Source organism: Puma concolor, chromosome D1 (genome assembly GCF_028749965.1).
Source record: "Puma concolor isolate L17-30 chromosome D1, mPumCon1.1.hap2, whole genome shotgun sequence".
Classification (NCBI taxonomy): Eukaryota; Metazoa; Chordata; class Mammalia; order Carnivora; family Felidae; genus Puma; species Puma concolor.
In genome coordinates, this window is record NC_141676.1 from 45,530,065 (window position 1) to 45,548,859 (window position 18,795).

The window sequence follows — 18,795 nt, forward strand, 5'->3', positions numbered from 1 at the left end:
GCCCCCCTCAGAATTTATAACCATTAAGTCTGAAATGTGGCATCACCCCATCGTTTTATAGCTTTTGTGTTGTTCTAAAGAGGCCCGATTCTTTGCTTGTTGTCTGTTTTTCTGGATGCATTTAGGGTTGTTCCTATTCCCATTATTCTAATATTTCACGATGTTATGCTTCCCGTTCATTGTGCTGAACACTTGGCTCCTGAGGCTATTCCTGTGTTCCGTGCAATTAGTTGTCTTGGTTCTTATGTGTCGCCCTCTCTGGGGGTATTGGCTCCATCCTTCTTTGCTCTGCTGACGGTTGCCACTAGTCCAGCTTCCCAGATTTTGGCAGTATCTCTTGTATGGCTTTCCTCTTTTCTTGTCTTTGTGAGTTTATTTATTTTTTATTCACCTAGTGCTATCTTTACGGAATCTAAGGAAAGATCATAAATTAATGTTTGCATTCAACCTGCCACGTTTAGCTGGAAGACCAGACTAACTGACTTTCCTTCCCTATTCCCAGTGCAGAAAACAGCGAGTTGTTGCAGTAAGACTTCCCAGACAGATGGAGGGAAGAGAGGAGAAAAAGGCGGAAAGAAGCTATTTATTCCTTTCTCTTTTGCCCCATCGTTCACTGAAACTGTGTATCGTTACACGTGTACTTGGTACCAAATTCTAATTCCTGGTGACGTACTCTATTCATACTCAGCCTGGTGGTCGCTCCACTGGGGGGTGCTGATGGGCTTAGAGAGGGATTTCCCTGTGATGGTAGGAAGGAGTGGGATTATTTGTTAAATGTTTCATTTTGCTTCTGAAGTTAGATCTAGAGGAGACCTATGGTCCACCTATGACTCATCACCGTTCTAGACACTGAGCCGTGGAAACCCACAAATCGTCTTATTCATAAATGGGAAGAAACTGAGCAAGCTCAATATTACACAGCTAACAATTCTTCCAAAAGTAATTTAGGGATTCAATGCAATCCCATTTAAAATTCTGACAGAATCCTTTACAGAATTTGATAAAATGATTTCACAATCACTTATAAAAATAGACAATAACACTGAAGAATATTTTAAGAAGAAAGAGTACTTCTACTTCCAAGCCAGAAACCTGGCTCATCAGTTTTGATGTTTTCCTCTGTCACTCCTCCACATTGAATCCACGACAGAATCTACCTCTAAAAGATATCTCAAGTCCATTCATTCATTCTATCACATGTCTGCTGCCTTAGTCTGAGCTAGCACCATCACTGTAATATCCTCCTAATCCACCTTCCCAAAAGCCACCAGCACCATTTAATCTGCTCCCCACTTAGCAGCCACATAGGGTCCTCTCTCTCCTGCCCCAGCCTCTTCAGTGCCTTCTCATTGTTCATCTCCCTCCACTCTCTTCCTTGCTCATAACTGCTTCCCCTTCCTTTTCTCCTTCCTTCCTTCCTCCCTTCCTTCCTTCCTTCCTTCCTTCCTTCCTTCCTTCCTTCCTTCCTTCTTTCCTTCCTTCCTTCCTTCCTTCCTTCCTTCCTTCCTTCCTTCCTTCCTTCCTTCCTTCCTTCTTCTTTAGAGGCTTTCAGTGTGCCAGACAATGAGCTAGGTCCTGGAGAGATAATGAGCAAAATCAGACTTGATTCCTGTCAATGCCCTAGTGGTTTTAAAGGCAAATACAATAGGCATGAAGAAAGATTCCAGTATGTTATTAATTAAACCAATGCCAATTTAAGATAATAAGATTAATTTGTTATAACCATTAATTGGCAAAACCCAAACAGAAAATGTTTAGTTAAATGCCGAGGAGGCCGGGGAGAAAGAGATATATTTACTCACTATTGGTTACATGGTGAACTGATACAAATGTTTTGGAGAAGAATCCAGCAAAATGTCTCAAGAGTCAAAAAAAGTCCATATCCTTTGATCTGGTAGTCTTACTCTTGGGAAATTATTTCAAGGAAATGATTCAAAGAAAGGAGAAAGGGTGGAAGAAGACTTTACTACATTTTTTCTTTTTTTCTTTCTTTCTTTTTTATTGTAGTGCTTTCTATGTTAGCAAAAAATCCTGACATCACCTAGATGTTCAGTAAAATGAAGTTAGATAAGTGGTTTAGAGCAAGCTGATGTAACGAATTAGAACTATGGAAACCAAACCAAATGCACAAAGTAGGATGCAATGTTTCCAAATGTGAAACCCTGTATGTGGATGAACATAGGAAGAAATGAGAGGAGTTGCCAAGGGTTGGAGTGGTGTTCTTTGATGTGATTAGATTTAATAACTAAGAATTTTTAAGTAACATGACCCAATGGAAAATATGGCTGAGTTTCATTGTGAAATTAACTTTGATTCTGTAGAGTATATTTCCCAGTGGCCAAGTTCATATTTTAGGCAATGTGTCGTTAAATGAAAAAAAAATTAATTGGCTCCTGGAAAAAATGTTCTTTTCATCAATACATATTTGTTAAGCAGTGTTAAAACCGATACCATATCAAAAATGGGGGAAGTTGGGGCGCCTGGGTGGCGCAGTCGGTTAAGCGTCCGACTTCAGCCAGGTCACGATCTCGCGGTCCGTGAGTTCGAGCCCCGCATCAGGCTCTGGGCTGATGGCTCAGAGCCTGGAGCCTGTTTCCGATTCTGTGTCTCCCTCTCTCTCTGCCCCTCCCCCGTTCATGCTCTGTCTCTCTCTGTCCCAAAAATAAATAAACGTTAAAAAAAAAAAAATGGGGGAAGTTATGCTGTTTACATTGTCAAGGGACATTACAGAGTCTCTACAGGGTGGAGGCATTTGTCAAAGAACCTAGGAGCTGTGTTTAGAGCAAGGGAGCAAAGAGAATCAGCATCTGTTAGGCGCCTCTCGATGCCCTGGCCAAGAATGAACATGGCTCCAACCCCTTTGGACATCCCTGAGGTTACCCTGTCCGGTCACCATGTTCCTATAAAAGACACAACCTCCTGGAAAGCTTCTGGGCACTGCTGACGACAGACATTGGTAGGCTAGGGGGTGGGTGGGGCTTGCACTTCTCCCAACACTCCAGGGTTCTGGAACTCCGTCCAGGGTCAGTGAATCCAGACCTTCTGTTTCTGACTTCTCAGTTAGGATCTCTACAGAGTAGGTCTTTGTACAGTAGGGCAAAGCTGTTTGGAATTTGGTATCCGTTGAGTCCACGTTAGTACAGCAGATGCTTAAAAGATGCTTTGTGTATAAGGCATTGAATTTCACTGCAGAGGAGAGAAGACAGCCTTGCAACAGCCCCTAGAAGAGGCAAAAGGGAATCAGGAGATCTGAGCTTTGATTTTGTTTCTGAAACTCTCTGGCTATGTGATCTGAGCCCTTAACTTTGTGCTTCGGGTTTTTTTTTTTTTTTTTTTTTCTTCCACTCATAAAATTAGGAGGTAAAACTTGCATGATTCAGCCTTAAAATGGATTTCTAGGTACTACCCAGTTGGGGGTATTTTAAAAGGATTTTGCCATTTCCAGATGGCCAGCAGAGATTTATGGCATCGCAATAGAGAGGGAATGTCGGAAGTCACGGGGGCCGTCCATCCCCTTGCCCTTCCTTATTTCACCTCACCTAGCCTCTCCCGGGGTGGGGTGGGGTGTCATGAATGCAGAGTACTTGGTTCTCTAAGAAGTGGAACCCCAGAAACAGCATTTGGAACAAACCATCTTGTATAGTGGTTGAGAAGATGGTACAAAACACAAGGGCATTGCCCAATCCTCTTGTAGAGCCTGATGAGAATTCTCAAGGGCAAGTTACCCCAAACTGAAGGTCAGACACCCTAGGTTGCTCTGTTACCCTATTGTGGAGGCTCTCAAAGTGTGGCCTCCAGGCCTCTGGGCACCCTGAGGCCCTTGCAGGGGATCTGTGAGGTGCAAACTCTTTTCATAGGAATGCAAAGACATTTGCCTTTTGCAACATGTTGACATTCACCCTGATGGTGCAAAAGTGGTGCTGAACGAAACTGCTGTCACTTAGTGCCAATCAAAGAAGTGGCCTCGACCTGTCAGCAGTGTGCTCCTCAATGCCAGGACCCGCAGCAAACCGTTTAAAGAGCCAGCTTCACTGAAGAATGTTTTAGATGAAACGCTACAAATTATTAATTTTATGAAACCTCTGTACCTTCTGAGTACACATTGTTTTCCTATTCCATGTGACTAAATGAGAAACAGTGCATAAAGCACTTGCATAGATACCCAGGTGCTGTGATTGTCCTGTGTAAATAAATGCTCTTCTGCATTTCTGGAGGTCACTGGACACGTTTATTTTCCTAAACATCACTTTTACTTGAAAGAACAAATGACAGGGGTGCCTGGGTGGCTCAGTCGGTTAGGCGTCCGACTTTGGCCCAGGTCATGATCTCGTGGTCCGTGAGTTCGAACCCCGCATCGGGCTCTGTGCTGACAGCTCAGAGCCTGGAGCCTGCTTCAGATTGTGTGTCTCCCTCTCTCTCTGCCCTTCCTTTGCTCACACTCTGTCTCTCTCTCTCTCTCTCTCTCTCTCAAGAATAAATAAACATTAAAAAATTTTTAATAAAAAAAAAGAAAGAACAAGTGACAGACAAATTATGGTTATTCAGACTGGAGAATGTGGCAGACGTGTTCTCAAAAATGAAGAGAGCCTGCCATTTCAAGGAAAACAACTGACAGTATCTGTTGCCAACGATAAAATTTGAACTTTCAAGCAAACCTTAGAATTTTGGAAAACTTGTGTCTGTTACTATGAATTTGATAGCTTTCCAATACTTCAGCACTTTTCTGAAAGTGATATTAATGAATGCGATTTTTGAGATTGTACAGTGCAATATCTCAACATCTGGACCATCGGCATAACTCAGTAAGCCAAGGTTTTTTAAATGACCAACGTATGATGTTACAAAATCATTCGCTTGTAAAAGATCCTTCCAAAGTGCAAACCAATGTATTTTAATATAACAGAGTACAAGTTCACTGATAGTTTTTCATATTCTACACTGTAATTATCCTTTAAGAAAGGAGGAGTGTTGGAGGCCTGTGGGGCTCAGTCAGTTAAGTGTCAGACTTCAGCTCAGGACACGATCTTGTGCTTCATGAATTTGAGCCCCGCGTTGGACTCTATGCTGTCAACACGGAACCCGCTTCTGGATCTTCTGTCCCCGCCCCTCTCTCTCTCTGCCCCTCCTGCTTGTGTTCTCTCTCTTTCAAAAATAAATAAAGATTAAAAAAAAAAGAAACTACCATTTGTAGAGTTTTGGTGTAGTATCAAAGAAGATTATCTGTAATTAATGAAAAAGTTATTAAAATATTCTTCCCTTTTCCAGTTACATATTTGGGTGAGATAGAATTTTCCTCATATACTTCAACCAAGAAAATACCATAACAGGGAGAATGCAGAGGCAGATATGACACTCTAGGTGTCTTCGAATTAAGCAAGATATTAAAGAGATTTGCAAAAATGTGAAACAATGATGCTCTTTCGCTAAATTTCTTTTGTTTTAGATAATATAGCAATTTTCATGAAATATGTTAACACGTAATGGGTTTATTATTGGTAATTCATTATATGTTATGTTTTAAATTCATTAATAAGTAATATTTTTAAACTTGTTTTAATTTTTGATTTGGTGAATATTGCAAAATACCCATATAAGCAAAAGGATATTGAAGTTCTCAATAATTTTTAAGCATGTAAAAAGCATCTTGAAATGAAAAAGCTTGGGAACTGCTGCTCTGAGATCATTGTGGAGAAAGGGGTATTTTGGATAAGTAATTAATAAAGAGAAGGGAGACTTGATAACTATCAGTTTCTACTATTGTTGGGAAGCACCATGGCTTAATTGGGCTTAATGGCAAGGGTGGATTAATCAAGACAAAAATCTTCCCTGGAGCAGCCAAAGGGAAATCATCTGTTACCTAAGATTAGTAGAAATCACTTTGCCAGCATTGAATTTTCAAAGTCCTTATTAGACCCTCTCTGTGCCCTTTCGATTGGCTCCAATCCTCTGAGTATACAAGTCCATCCTGTCCCTCCAAGGAAGGTCTGGCCTACAATTCCTCATCAGTGTTGGCCATAGTGACTAGATGTGGGCTAGAAACCTGCCTCCCAAGTCATAGTGGATGCTACTGAGTTCAGCAATCAGCACACAGTACTTGGGAAGCCACTCCCAAGGCACTAAATGGAAGACGAGAATGTCATGGTTTTATTCCTGAAAGACTTCTCTCTGTGATGGAGAAGACTCCTGAAGAAATAATCACAGTCTGATGTGATCACACTCTTCTGTACATAGTGACGAAATTTTTCCAACCAAAAATTAAGACACGCTGACATGTGACACTGGAACAATCCTGAGGGATCTAGAACACATGTCTGCTTTATTTATTAAGAAACTCCCAACAACTTCACTGAAACCTGATATAGATTTGTACTTGATTTGGCCCGAAGACCCACAAACAATGGTCTGTGCCTTTTTTTTTTTTTTTTTTTTTTTGTATTTGTTTTTTTTTTGTTTGAATTCTGGGAAATAACAGCATCAGACTAGAAAAGAACAAGAAGCTCCTTAGGATTACGAAAGATAAGTGATGGGCCCTTAACATTTTATTTCCTCTGGGCTGGCACTGGAGGAAATTTTTATCCTTCATATTTGTTCCAAGTGGTTTCTTCCCCGCCAGGCAGATTCCAACTTTGTTCACGCAGGTCTCCCACACCAGCTGAAGCAGATCAAGCTGTATCCCAGAGTGAGAAGAAGAAACTAGTGAGGAGCTTCTAAGATCCCAAGTCCTGATTACATGCGGGTAAAGTTAAACAATAGGTCTTTTGATCTGCCAAGTACCCGCTGGGTGGGCTGCTTGGGGAGCACGGAGGCTCTGGTCTGGAGCAGGTCTACTTAAGTCCCAACCGCAGACCCTTTGCTCCCCGTCTTTAGGGGCTGACTTCAGTCCCTCCTTTGAATCTCTTTCTTCCAGTCTCACTCATTTTGCCCAGCTGTGGCAACTCCAGAGCGAAATGAACAATAAAACAGACAATGAACAGAAAAATCATGCTCAGTGCCACCCACTGAGCCACACCAACATCCTACCACCCACAGTTGGCGAGAATGAGCGTCACTGGGTCTTAAAGACAGAGTCCAATTGAGAGGCAGGACAAGGAGGCCAACAACCCCTTTTCGAATTTTGGGTCCGCTACTAACTTACAGCTGATTGTGGGCAAGTCATGACATCTCTCTGATATCCAGTGAGCTCATCCACAAAAACAGGTTATTCTGAGGGTTAAATGACGTGACATATGTAACAGTGCTCGGCACACAGTAGGTCCACTATTCGTTGTTAGAGTTTTCACAGTTTTGTGTGTGATTATTCGATTAGTGTCTGTCTCCCCACTAATCTCTGAGTTGCACAAGAATGTGGGTCATGTCTCTTTTAGTTCACCAGAATATCGCTAGAGCTTAGCACAGTGCCTGGCACATGCTAGGCATTTGTTGAGACAATGACAAGAGAAAAGGGAGTTGGTAGGGTCCTGCTTAAGGATCTACCCCAAAATGGCAAGTTTGGGGCCTCCTGACAACTCTCATGGATTGCTTTTGGCTCTCTGGAGCATGGTGGCATGAGGGATTCTAGGGTGGTATCTGGAATCAGTAGAGAAAGGGTGTGCAGATAGACCACCATTATGTTTGAGGATGCCGAACGTTTGTTGACCTTGATCTGTGGAGTCAAGAGCAGGTCCCTTTTGCCAGCTATTCCCAGCACATATAGATCTATTGTATAATTTGTGGAGAAAGCCACTTTGCAGGGACTGATGTTACCAAATGCTTGACCTGAAGATAAGCAGCATGACCTTAGGAATATTTTTTTAAATCACAGATCAGAACAACACTATGCAAAGAAGCAAAAAGCATAACAGTATTATCGGCTAGCCTCAATGAATTCACTTTGTGGGAATGTGCATTTCATGAGTCAGTTGGTAAAAGCGAGCAGACCTGACACACTTTGGCTGGTGTATCCCACAGCCAGACAGAACTACACCACACACCTTCCCCCAATCCATAAAGTAGCTACTCTACTCACGAGGGTAATCCTTTGGGTGCGTCTTCTCGGACCAGTTCCCATAAAATGTGAGTCTGTACTTGGCGGTTCCACAGGCGCAGCAGTCTAGAATTGGTTTGTCCGTCACCCCATCAAACATGGAATCTGAAACAGTAGGAGAGTCACTAAGTTAGGAAGCAAATACAGGTCACTTATAAGGCAGCGCCATCTTGTCTTGTCCTGTCCTTCATACTTGGGAAAAGAAGATAAGGTGCAGTTTTCTCTGATTAATAACACTCTGAACCAGGCCAGTACTTGGGTTTATAAAGGATTTTTATATACCTCTAAGGATAGTAATTATATTTTACAAATAAAAAAGACTCAGAACTTTTGCTCTAACAATGTGAGGAGACCTGTGGGGCCAATAAGGCAGAATATTTGGGAAACCAGGGATGAAACTTTCTCAGTTATCCTTTCTTCCCACAATACAATTTTTCCACTAAATTTTAAGAGGAATATGCACGTGTGTGTTTTCTCTAAGAAATGTTTGCTGGGGTCAAATTGCCAGGACCAGAAGGAGCAGCTTTGCAGAAGAGCAGTGAGAACAAGTAGAGAGACATAAAAGATTGCTGGAAATTATTTTTTAAAATGCATATATAGGGGCGCCTGGGTGGCGCAGTCGGTTAAGCGTCCGACTTCAGCCAGGTCACGATCTCGCAGTCCGTGAGTTCGAGCCCCGCGTCAGGCTCTGGGCTGATGGCTCAGAGCCTGGAGCCTGTTTCCGATTCTGTGTCTCCCTCTCTCTCTGCCCCTCCCCCGTTCATGCTCTGTCTCTCTCTGTCCCAAAAATAAATAAAACGTTGAAAAAAAAGTTAAAAAATAAAATAAAATAAAATGCATATATAGTCACATCCCTTCTTACCAAGCTTTCAGAGACTTAGGAAGGGTGGGGTTTAGGAAAATGTTCGTAAGTTTAGGTTTACTTCTGAGCATAGAGGCAGCCAGGAAAAACTTAACAAGATTCCCTCTCTGCCTCCATTTTTATCTGTGAATAGCTGATAAGTGGGGAAAGAGAGATTACGTGAATAAATTCAGTGTTTCTGATAGTCAAGCCCACATCCCTAACTGTGCATTGTTGCTTTTAGTCTGTTCTGCTTCTTGCAAGACGAAAACAATGACTACAAATGCAACTTGCTTCAACTGCTTTTTCTTCAGTTTCTCTAGTGGTATTAACATAAAGGTTCCTTTCGCAAGTTGGACATTTTTCGTCAATATTATATAAAGAGCAATGACAGTATAAAAATCTTTTTGAGAGCCAGGAAGAGCACTGTACAAGTCTTCCTTGTGGAATTCACTGGGTTCATTTGGTTCGAACACAGAAAATCAGTGATGGGTAGAAGAAGTGAACTCTGGGTTCTAGGATGGAGATGAAAGCATGAAATATTATAATAATCACTACATTGTAGAGAGTCCTTGTATGTCCGTACATTGTCTTATTTCATCCTAGCAACCCTAGGAGGTAAGTACTCTAGTTAACACCCTTTTGCAGGTCAGTAAACTGTTAGGTAACCAGCCCAAGGTCACAGGGATAGGAGGTGTTTCAGGCAGAACCGGAGCTCAGGTCTTTTGGAGTCCAGAGCCCATGCTCTTAATCTTTGTACTGTATCACTCCCAGAAGGACCTTCTGCTGGACATGTCTGCGTTAAGTTATCAATGAGAGTAATTTGTGTGTGTGTGTGTGTGTGTGTGTGTGTGTGTGTGTGTGTGTGTGTTTCTCTTTATGCTTTTTCAAGTAAAGAAGGGTGCATTTAAAAAATGACCTGCCTTTATAGCTTCAGGATTTCTAAACAGCACCAAAGAAGAGGTCTGAAACCACCCAAAATAGAAATCACTGTCTGGCTATTTTTGTTTGGAAGAGGGCAGCGCATTGTCTGTGCTTAGGAGCAGACTCTCCATTGCTTAATGCACATGAAACCTAGGTACGATTCCTAGGTGAGCCAGTTTGATAGTTAAGGGACAATTCTTTTTGCATACATTTCCAGAAAGGTAGCATAAGTTAGTAACTCCTAAAGACTTTTTCTTCTTACATTTCCATTATTATGACCAACTATGTTGTAAAAAAACTAAATTTAGTTTTGAAAAAGGGATTCCAAGCTAAGAGATAGATGCTGGGGTTATAATTGTAGCTACCAGGCACTATTAAATGAGGGAGCAATCTCTCAAAAGACCAAAATAAGGCCAATGGGTAGCTTTACCTGATCAAAAGGGCTTTCAGATATATCAGTAAACTTAAAGATATATCCAAGAGTTCAGGGGAATACACTCATAATAAACCTCTTGGAGTTCCAAAGGAAAATTAGCTTCCATTAAAAAAAATAAAGTTTGGGGTGCCTGGGTGGCTCAGTTGTTGGGCATCTGACTTTGGTTCAAGTTGTGATCTTGCAGCTCATGGGTTCGAGCCCCCATTGGGCTCTGTGCTGACAGCTCAGAGCCTGGAGCCTGCTTTGGATTCTGTGTCTCCTCTCTCTCTGCCTCTCCCCTGCTCACGCTCTGTCTCTGTCTCTGTCTTTCTCTGCCTCTCAAAAATAAACATTAAACAATTAAAAAAAATAAATTTCTAAGTTTGAAACTAAAAACAGACATACTGTTTCCTATGAGGAAAAGCCAATTGAAAATGAACCGGGTTTTCAAAGGGCAGTGAGAACAAGCGTCAACTCACCCCTCTTCTGCTAACCACAGCCAGCCTCACCCAACATCAATGACTTCCTGCCATGTTGATCTCCTGAGCTGCCCCCTCTTCCATTTCTACCCTCCATCCATCAGCCTCCTTTTTAGCTCTCCCCTTAGTCTGTCTTTTCTCCTTATCCCTTTTCTCCCACAGTTTCCTCCCTTCTGTGAGTTCCCTCCCTGTCTCTCTCCATCGTTTGTGACATGGTATTAAAGTGAGCATGTGCACGCATGTGGTTATTATAGGTCACCTTTTTGAATATTTTATGTTTCTCTGTTCCTAATTGTAAGTAACTTAATGTTTTATGTTTCTTTTAAAAAATAATGATTGCCAGTGCCTTTTATCTTCACTGTTGTTAATTTTTCCCCCATGGATGAGCAGCTTCAACTGAGAAAAAATAACAGACACTAGTTTCTTTCCCCCCCCTTCCTTGATGGATTTGATTTGACTTACCAAGCAAGAAAGAATGTAAAGACCTTAATGAAAGAGCTGGAGATAATTAAGTAGGCATACACAGTTAAGAGAAATCCCTTTGCTCTCTGCTTATAAATTAAAGACTTTCTTAATGTGATCTGCTTTGCTAATTGTTGGATTTCCTCATAGGTCTGCTGCCTCAGGTGGGGTCGGTGGGGGGGGATCGTCCACAACTGCATGTAATGATCCTTCAGCCCAGGGCCTGCAGGACCTTTATTTTTTGTCCACCAAGGTGCTGATGGAAAACGGTTTCTTTATACATATGCATGTTTCGTCATTTCGATAGGATCTCTGCTTCACAAGTGATAACCATAGAGACTTGCACACCATTGGATTGACACTGTAACTGCAGAACTTAGCATATTTGTATGGCTTCACACAACATCAGGGCTGAGGCTTTGGCAAGTGCACGGTAGTTAATGATTGCTGTCAGTATGCGAGGGTGACAGAGAAGTGTTTCCTAAGAACCCTCAATTCTGAGAAATAAGTCTGTCCTCTGAATGTCAAACTAACAAAATCATACCACAGTGGCTGTGATTAGCCATCTGTGGGTGTAGACCAAGAGGTGGCTTGTAAATGTGTGATCCAGAACACCCTAACTCTAACCCACAGGACCTTGGTGTCATCTCATAGAGACGGGGCAGGAATGGGATTGGTCCTTTATGAACCAAGGGACTTGACAGTCAAGGTGTCCTCTGTTCGGAAAAAGGCTGAGTGACCCTATGGACAATTAAATATGAAAAGGAAAGTCCCCGAAGCCGTGTGTGGAAATGTCCACCTGGAAGCTGACCAGGGACCTCGGGTTCCAGTTCTCTGGCCCCTATGACAGGTATGTCTCCACTGCAAAGCATCCAATTCTCTCCCTTTGCTTTTTTCATGCTTTCTGAACCATCTTCCACATAGGACCTAGTTTCTGCTCTAGCTCATGCATAGGGAGCTATGCTTTGGTACACTTTGATCTACCAAAGGCAATAATGAATTGAGACACGGCCCCTTCAATGGAAAGGCAGTGGTTAAGAGCACTGGCTCTAAGGTCCAAACTCTGCCCTTGACCACTAGCTGTATGATTCTAAGTGAGCTTTTAAAACTTTTTGTGTCTCAGGCTTCTCATCTATAAAATGGGGATGATATATTTGTGCAGATCACATGAGCAAGGCATGTGAAGTGCTTAGAATAGTGCCCGGCATATAGCAAGCACTTGAAAAATATTAGCTATTATTATTATTATTTTCCCAGAATACCTTTATCAACCTTTCTTTTTCTTAGTAGCTTATGATTTGCCAGAATTTGAGAAAATTATTTCTTTGCAAAATGCCCATTGCTCTAGATGCAAATAAAAATTCTGCAAAAATGAATAGAAATGAGACAGTCAAGCTGTATAATCGTAGAACATTTTCTATTTTTATTTAGTTCTCTAATGACTTCTAAACACATTCAGATATTTAAGGTCTTAATTTTTTATGACAGATTAATAAACAAGCATCGGATACAGATAACAATAGCTAACACTTATATATATAGCACTTACTATGTGCCAAAGACGCTGTGCTTATATACATATATTAAGTCAGATAACTAGGAAGGGCAGAGGCAGGATTCAAACCCAGGCTGGATAGGAATCCAGGCCTCTCCTCTGACCTCGCCATCTACTTGATCTCTATGAGCTTTGTTAGAATGCCTTCAACCCAAGGAGAGGGCATCAATAAGCTTGCAAATCAATGGACCATATCCTTGACTGTGGTAGAATCATAAGGTCAATGCTCCCTTGGCAACCCCATCTCCTGCTTGTCTTTCTTGGAGAAAATCCACCCCCCCCCCATACTGCCCAGGTGCCACACAAGTTCTTCTAGAGATTATTCCAGAGAATCATTACAGGCATCTTAAAGGTACACAATTGTGCATTTCTTAATTAAATCTTGTGAATTATTCCAAGAAACCTCTTTAGAATAATCACTGTTTCACAAAAATAAGAAGACGACACCAATATAAGGTACATTATCTCCTACCCAGGGAATCAAGCTGAGTAATTAGAACTTAAGGCAGATCCAATTATCCACAGAACACAGCCAGATTAAAAATTAGTGCTACGTGAGGAAGCTGAACCTGGAGAAACTCAGCACAATCAGCTAATTCCTGCCACTGGACGGTTGCACTGAATGAGCCACCTTCCATTTACCTGGCCCTCCTCCACTTGCAGTTCTTACCTTGTTCACAGAGTTTCTTGGTCAGAGAGCCCTCATCTTGAAAATAAATGATGCGTTTCTGCACAATGCTGGCCCTGTTGGAAGAACAGCACAATGGTGAGGAGAGCAGGTTTGAGGCATGTCAGATCCTTGCCCGGCCACCTATGGCTGTGTGGCTTTGGGTGAGTGTCCCCAACTCTCTGTGCCTCAGTGTCTCCATTGAAAAATTGTCATTAATAATAATGCATACCTCGTGGGGTTGCTCTGAGAATGAAATCCAAAAAATGCATGTCAGGAGCACAGAACATACTTAGAAGCCACTCCATAAATGTTAGTTATTGTGTTGTCAGTGGTGGTGCTAATATTAAAAGAACTAATGGCATTTTCAGTAACTTTTCTCAATGGCTCATTTTATTCTAGTTTTGTATCAAATGATGGAAGCCATTTATAGATCAACCAAATTCAAATCAGAAAAGCATGTCAAATCCCTTTCCTGAAGGGGAGAAAAAAGAATTTAAAAATATATTTTGATGTGTTCCGAAAATGTCATTCTCTATCTTTCCTGAAAGTCTAGACGACACTGTCTCCTACATTCTGAACAAAGACAATTTCAGCTGTTACGTTTCTCTCTTAAACATGTCAAACACAGGATCTTAGAATTTGGAAAGAATATCTGGAGGTTGAAAAATTACTTGTGGCCAGTACGTATTTTCTCCTTAACCTAGGACTGCACAGACATACTACTGCTCCTTTAACCCACTCTGCTGTATGTTTTCAGCTGGCCGTGCAGACGTCGAATCCTGAAACCCAGCGTCCCTGTAACGTGAAGTCTACAATACTTAACGATGAAACAGTGCCAGTGGGTCTTGGCCCTTTGTACTGATTTTCTTCAGAAACGCTACTCAATCAAAACATAATTTTTTTACTGTGATTTGCCCTACTTAACAGAGAAAGGGATCATCAGCTCCACTACAGCAAGGCACACTGAGGGAATGATACAGTCACATGATCCGCCTGTGTCACGTGATCGCAGAGCCAGGCACGGGCCCCTGTATGCACGGCTCTGCAGAGTAGGGAGGCGGTTTTCTCGACGGCATGGGCCTAGGCCAAGATTACTTTCCAAAGAAACATCTACTCTACACCTGGTCTTGCACAAAAGAATAAAATTCAGAGCAGCCTACATATGTCTTTTATAGCCTTTCCTTACTCAAGAGAGACGAGATGTTGAAATAAATGAATGAAATCTGCTTCCCATCTCCGCAAAGCAGAGAGATAAATGGATCATTTATCCATTCTGTTGACCATCAAGCAGCAAGTTTCCTCAGGCCAAGAAAACTCTCTTGAGAATACTCATCCCAAAGCCAAATAACAAAGTCTTTTGTTAGTCAGAGCATCCCATTATCTATCACTTTAGAGTGTACTTTCCACCAGGAAGTACCTCAGAGAACTCTGTAAAGGGCAAGGGAAGTAGCCCAGGCCTGGCATTCTTGCTTCAGCTAAAGACTTCATCCTCTTTCCTACCAAAGCAGCCTCCTCCCCCATTTGTCTTCCTGTTGTATTTATTGGTATATTTTCAACAGATAGTCGTTGGAGGCCTGCATGGTAGCCAGACACTGGCCAGGGACACTGTCATGAACAAGACAGGTGGGGCGGCTTCCCATTCTCAAAGTTGACAGCAGAGTGGAGAGAAAGCACGAGACAGCTAAATCTGCAGCTAAGCATTTAACATGACCGCGATTGAGTGCTGAACGGAGAAGTCTCCAGGGTGTGGGAGAGTGTAATACAGGGGATCCCCACCAAGCCAGGAAAGATTCTCTGCAGAAAAGAAGGCTTACATTGGAAAGAGTAGGAGGTCAATAGGGCAAGTGGGAGAAAGAAATAAAGGAGAGGACATCCTTTAAAGATCCTTGAGGTGGGAGGGTCATGGCTCATGACCAGTGGTAGGTCAGGGAGGTAGTGTGAGATGAGCCGGGGAGGTGCACAGGGCCACATCACCCCGTGTCTGCAGGGGGATGGCATTTTACACCAAGCTTGATGAGATGTCTTTGATAAGTGTCTTTGATAAGAGGAATGAGATAATCAGATGTGCTCTTTTATTTTTTTATTTAAAAATTTTTTTTTTCAACGTTTATTTATTTTTGGGACAGAGAGAGACAGAGCATGAACGGGGGAGGGGCAGAGAGAGAGGGAGACACAGAATCGGAAGCAGGCTCCAGGCTCTGAGCCATCAGCCCAGAGCCCGACGCGGGGCTCGAACTTACGGACCGCGAGATCATGACCTGGCTGAAGTCGGACGCTTAACCGACTGCGCCACCCAGGCGCCCCAGATGTGCTCTTTTAAAAAGAGCACTTGGGCCATAGAGTAAAAATGAGTTGGTATGTGGTTGCAGTGTAGAGTTCCCAAGCAAATTAAATTTTACTTCAATAAAATTCTCTTGCTAAAGTGGTTCGAAAATCCTTGATCTATAGGATAAAATACAAAATTACCACTGTATTCAAGGCTTTTCACAAAATTTCCCCCAAACACCCCTCTGGCTTTGTTTGCTGCCATTTTGTATCATGGTCACTGGGTTTCAGAGTTTGAGAAGTTTATTCCCCTTGCCTGAACACCTCTTCCACTCTACTGGGCCCTTGCTGATGCTGTTTCCTTTCCCAGAATCTCCCCAAACATGCCTTTGCTAGCTAGCATCTGTAACAAATCCTTGGAATCTTCTCATAGGCAAAAGCCTATGATCATGCTTAGAAAAATTAAATCACCCCAGATTTTCAAAAGTATCATTGTAAAAGTGTTGGGGGCCAGGAAGAGAAAATATGTATTTCCTACAAGATGTTTTCATTTCCTTCATGCCTTGTTTTATGAAGTCTACAACAGCTTACCCACTCTTTTTGATAATAGTTGTAATTTCTGAGTCCTTCCTATGTGCCAGTCACTGTGCTAGGGAGGCCTTTTATGTACATTACCTTATACATCTTATGTTTTGCATATATTACAGCTCTTCAAATTCCTTCCTTATCCAAAACCCTGGGTTGGATACATTTCTGAATTCAGAGTTTTTCAGGTATTATTAGAAAGTTAAGATGATAATATACCATTAACATCCCCATAATCAAACACATCAATTTTTCTGAAACAAAATGTAAGAAAATTCATAGTAAGAGAGAAAGTAAAAACTTTATATAGCTTCATGTCAGTTTTGGTCAAGTTTAGCAAACGTATCAAAATGCTCTTATTTGTAGAACAATTCAGTTGAGAATTTGTAGCCATTTTCTCCATCACAGGTGAGGATGGCTGAATGAGGGGGGGGTTAAGTAACATGTCCACAGTCTTGAAGTTTCCCCTGTCTACCTCCAAAGCTCATGGCCTGTGCTATACCCAGCATGGTTGTAAGGGATTAAAGATAATTACATATAAAAAGTACACTTGGCGTGTGAGTTGAAATGTATTATGAAATGAGGCCTGTTTCATCCATTTTAGCATCTCATGGAACATACCATGAAGAACTGAGACTGATGGCCTCCCTGGAGCCTGGGTCATGATCAGCTGAAGTTCTCCATGAAGACTGAGCATACATTTTCATGCCTATACGTGGCCAAACCTCTGTATCCTGCCCTTTGGATTTCAAACTCTGTGCAGATCAAATGTGGGATACAAGGCTTATTCTGATCTGGCCTCATCTTTGTCTAATCCCTCCTGAGCACTCTGTCCAAGCCATATCCTATATTTGTCTTCAAAATCTCATGCCCCTGGGCCTCTGTCTATGGGACTCCTCAAGACACATGTGAGCACAGCACACGCACACACACACACACACACACACACTTCAGTTACGCAGAACTCATACCCTACTAAGATTGGTTTCTTGACTGGCTGCTTGGTTGGGTGCTCTTCTATGAGAGCCATAGCCTCTTGAGATTCTCCTACCACAGCAGTTATTATTAACTTATACTGTAACTGCCTATTTACTTTTCTATCTCCTGTGCTAGTTTATAAGCTTCTTGAGAGCAGGAACTGTATCTTACTTCCATTGATGTTAGTATTGTTGCTGTACTGGAATTCAAGAAGGAACGGAGTTTGGGGAAAAGAAGAGAATTTGAGATTGAGTGATCTGTAGGGCATGATGGTGGTCTGTCTAGTGGGTAATTAGACATAGGGACCTGTGACTCAGGAGAGATGTGAGGGGTGGGGAGTAGGGGCATGTGAGTCACTGGGGCAGAAGTAAGAGGTGAAGCTTTTGAAGCGGCAGGTGTCACCCAGGGAAAGTGTGCAGAGTGAGGAGAGGCAGGCTGAGCCCAGAACTCTGGAGAAGACCAATGTTCACCTATAGGTATACCAACAGAGACCAGGATCTGGTACGCTTGGTTGCAGAAGATGTTTCTTTTTATTCCTCATTTGGTCAACTCCTGAGAGAATTTATATTCTGAGAAAATGCATTTCATTTTGAGTCTGTTCCCATCAAAAGTATAAAACTCAGCTGAGATTTATAAATCATATTATGATTCAGAAAAATAATAGCTTTACAAGATGAGAAAGCTGTTAGTAAGAATTCCCTTAGCATTTCAAAATGACAAATTTCTCCCATCCTGTGTTACAATTTGGCAGTCCCGTTGCATAGCATTTATACACTGATACACTGAATGCTCTCTTATCATGAGAGAGCGTGTTAAGGAAATCTAAATGAAATTTCTCAGCATGTTAGCTTCTCAAACTTTGGAATATTGAGGTTCTAAACAAGTTACTAATCATTTCAAAAGTTTTCTTTTAAACCTCAAGTGGTGGAACCATCCTGGATCTCTTGGATGCTTGACCCTTTTCTGTCTGCAGGTTTTATTCATTTGCTTTTCTTTCTCTTTGGGGAATTTTCCTATTGGGATAAAGTTAGAGTTTGTTAAACTGTGAGTATGCTCCCTGCTCTCACCAGAAAGAGACAGGGAGACACCAGAAACTGAAGGACTTGGGAGAAATCAGGCCAGGAAATGACTTAAAAATTCACATGCATCATCAGTGGCCAGATGGCTGCCTTATAGAGATAATTCATGTAAGGTCCTTAATACATGCGTATTACATGAAGTAAATATTCACAATGTGGTAGCCATTATCTTTCCTGTTGTTAAATCACCATCTCCTAACAAGGTGCCTGGCGCATAAAAGTACTTAATAAACAGGAGCTATGATTATGATTAACATTGGGTCTGTCTCCTTGGCTTGTGGAAGGAGGGGTGAGGGTGCTAGCTTGGTCAGCTGCTTCAGGCAGAGATAATGAATGGCCAAAATGAAACTCAGGTTTGTGGTCTCCAGACTAATTTTGCCCACTCTTTTCCCAATTCTAGGAAAATCCCTCTTACTGAACATTTCTTGGGGTGCCTAAAAACTTTGTCTATGATGGCAGGGATGTTTTTTCATGGAAGTGATCCAGTGTATAATCAGTAACACCACTTCCTTCTACCAA

General features: G+C 41.9%; 1 protein-coding gene across 4 annotated transcripts in view; it reads right to left on the reverse strand.

Moving 5' to 3' along the window:
- The window catches only part of SPON1 (spondin 1), a 261,347-nt gene that overhangs the window by 140,535 nt on the left and 102,017 nt on the right, over positions 1–18,795 (reverse strand). For all 4 annotated transcript variants that reach the window (XR_015240990.1, XR_015240989.1, XM_086677913.1 and 1 more), the window contains exons 4-5: positions 13,370–13,443; positions 8,006–8,128 (exon numbers count right to left, since the gene is read on the reverse strand). Coding sequence is in view for 2 of the 4 variants with exons in the window: in XM_086677913.1 (XP_086534039.1) it covers positions 8,006–8,128; positions 13,370–13,443 (197 nt within the window). In the remaining 2 variants the exon portion in view is untranslated. The remainder of the gene's footprint in view (positions 1–8,005; positions 8,129–13,369; positions 13,444–18,795) is intronic.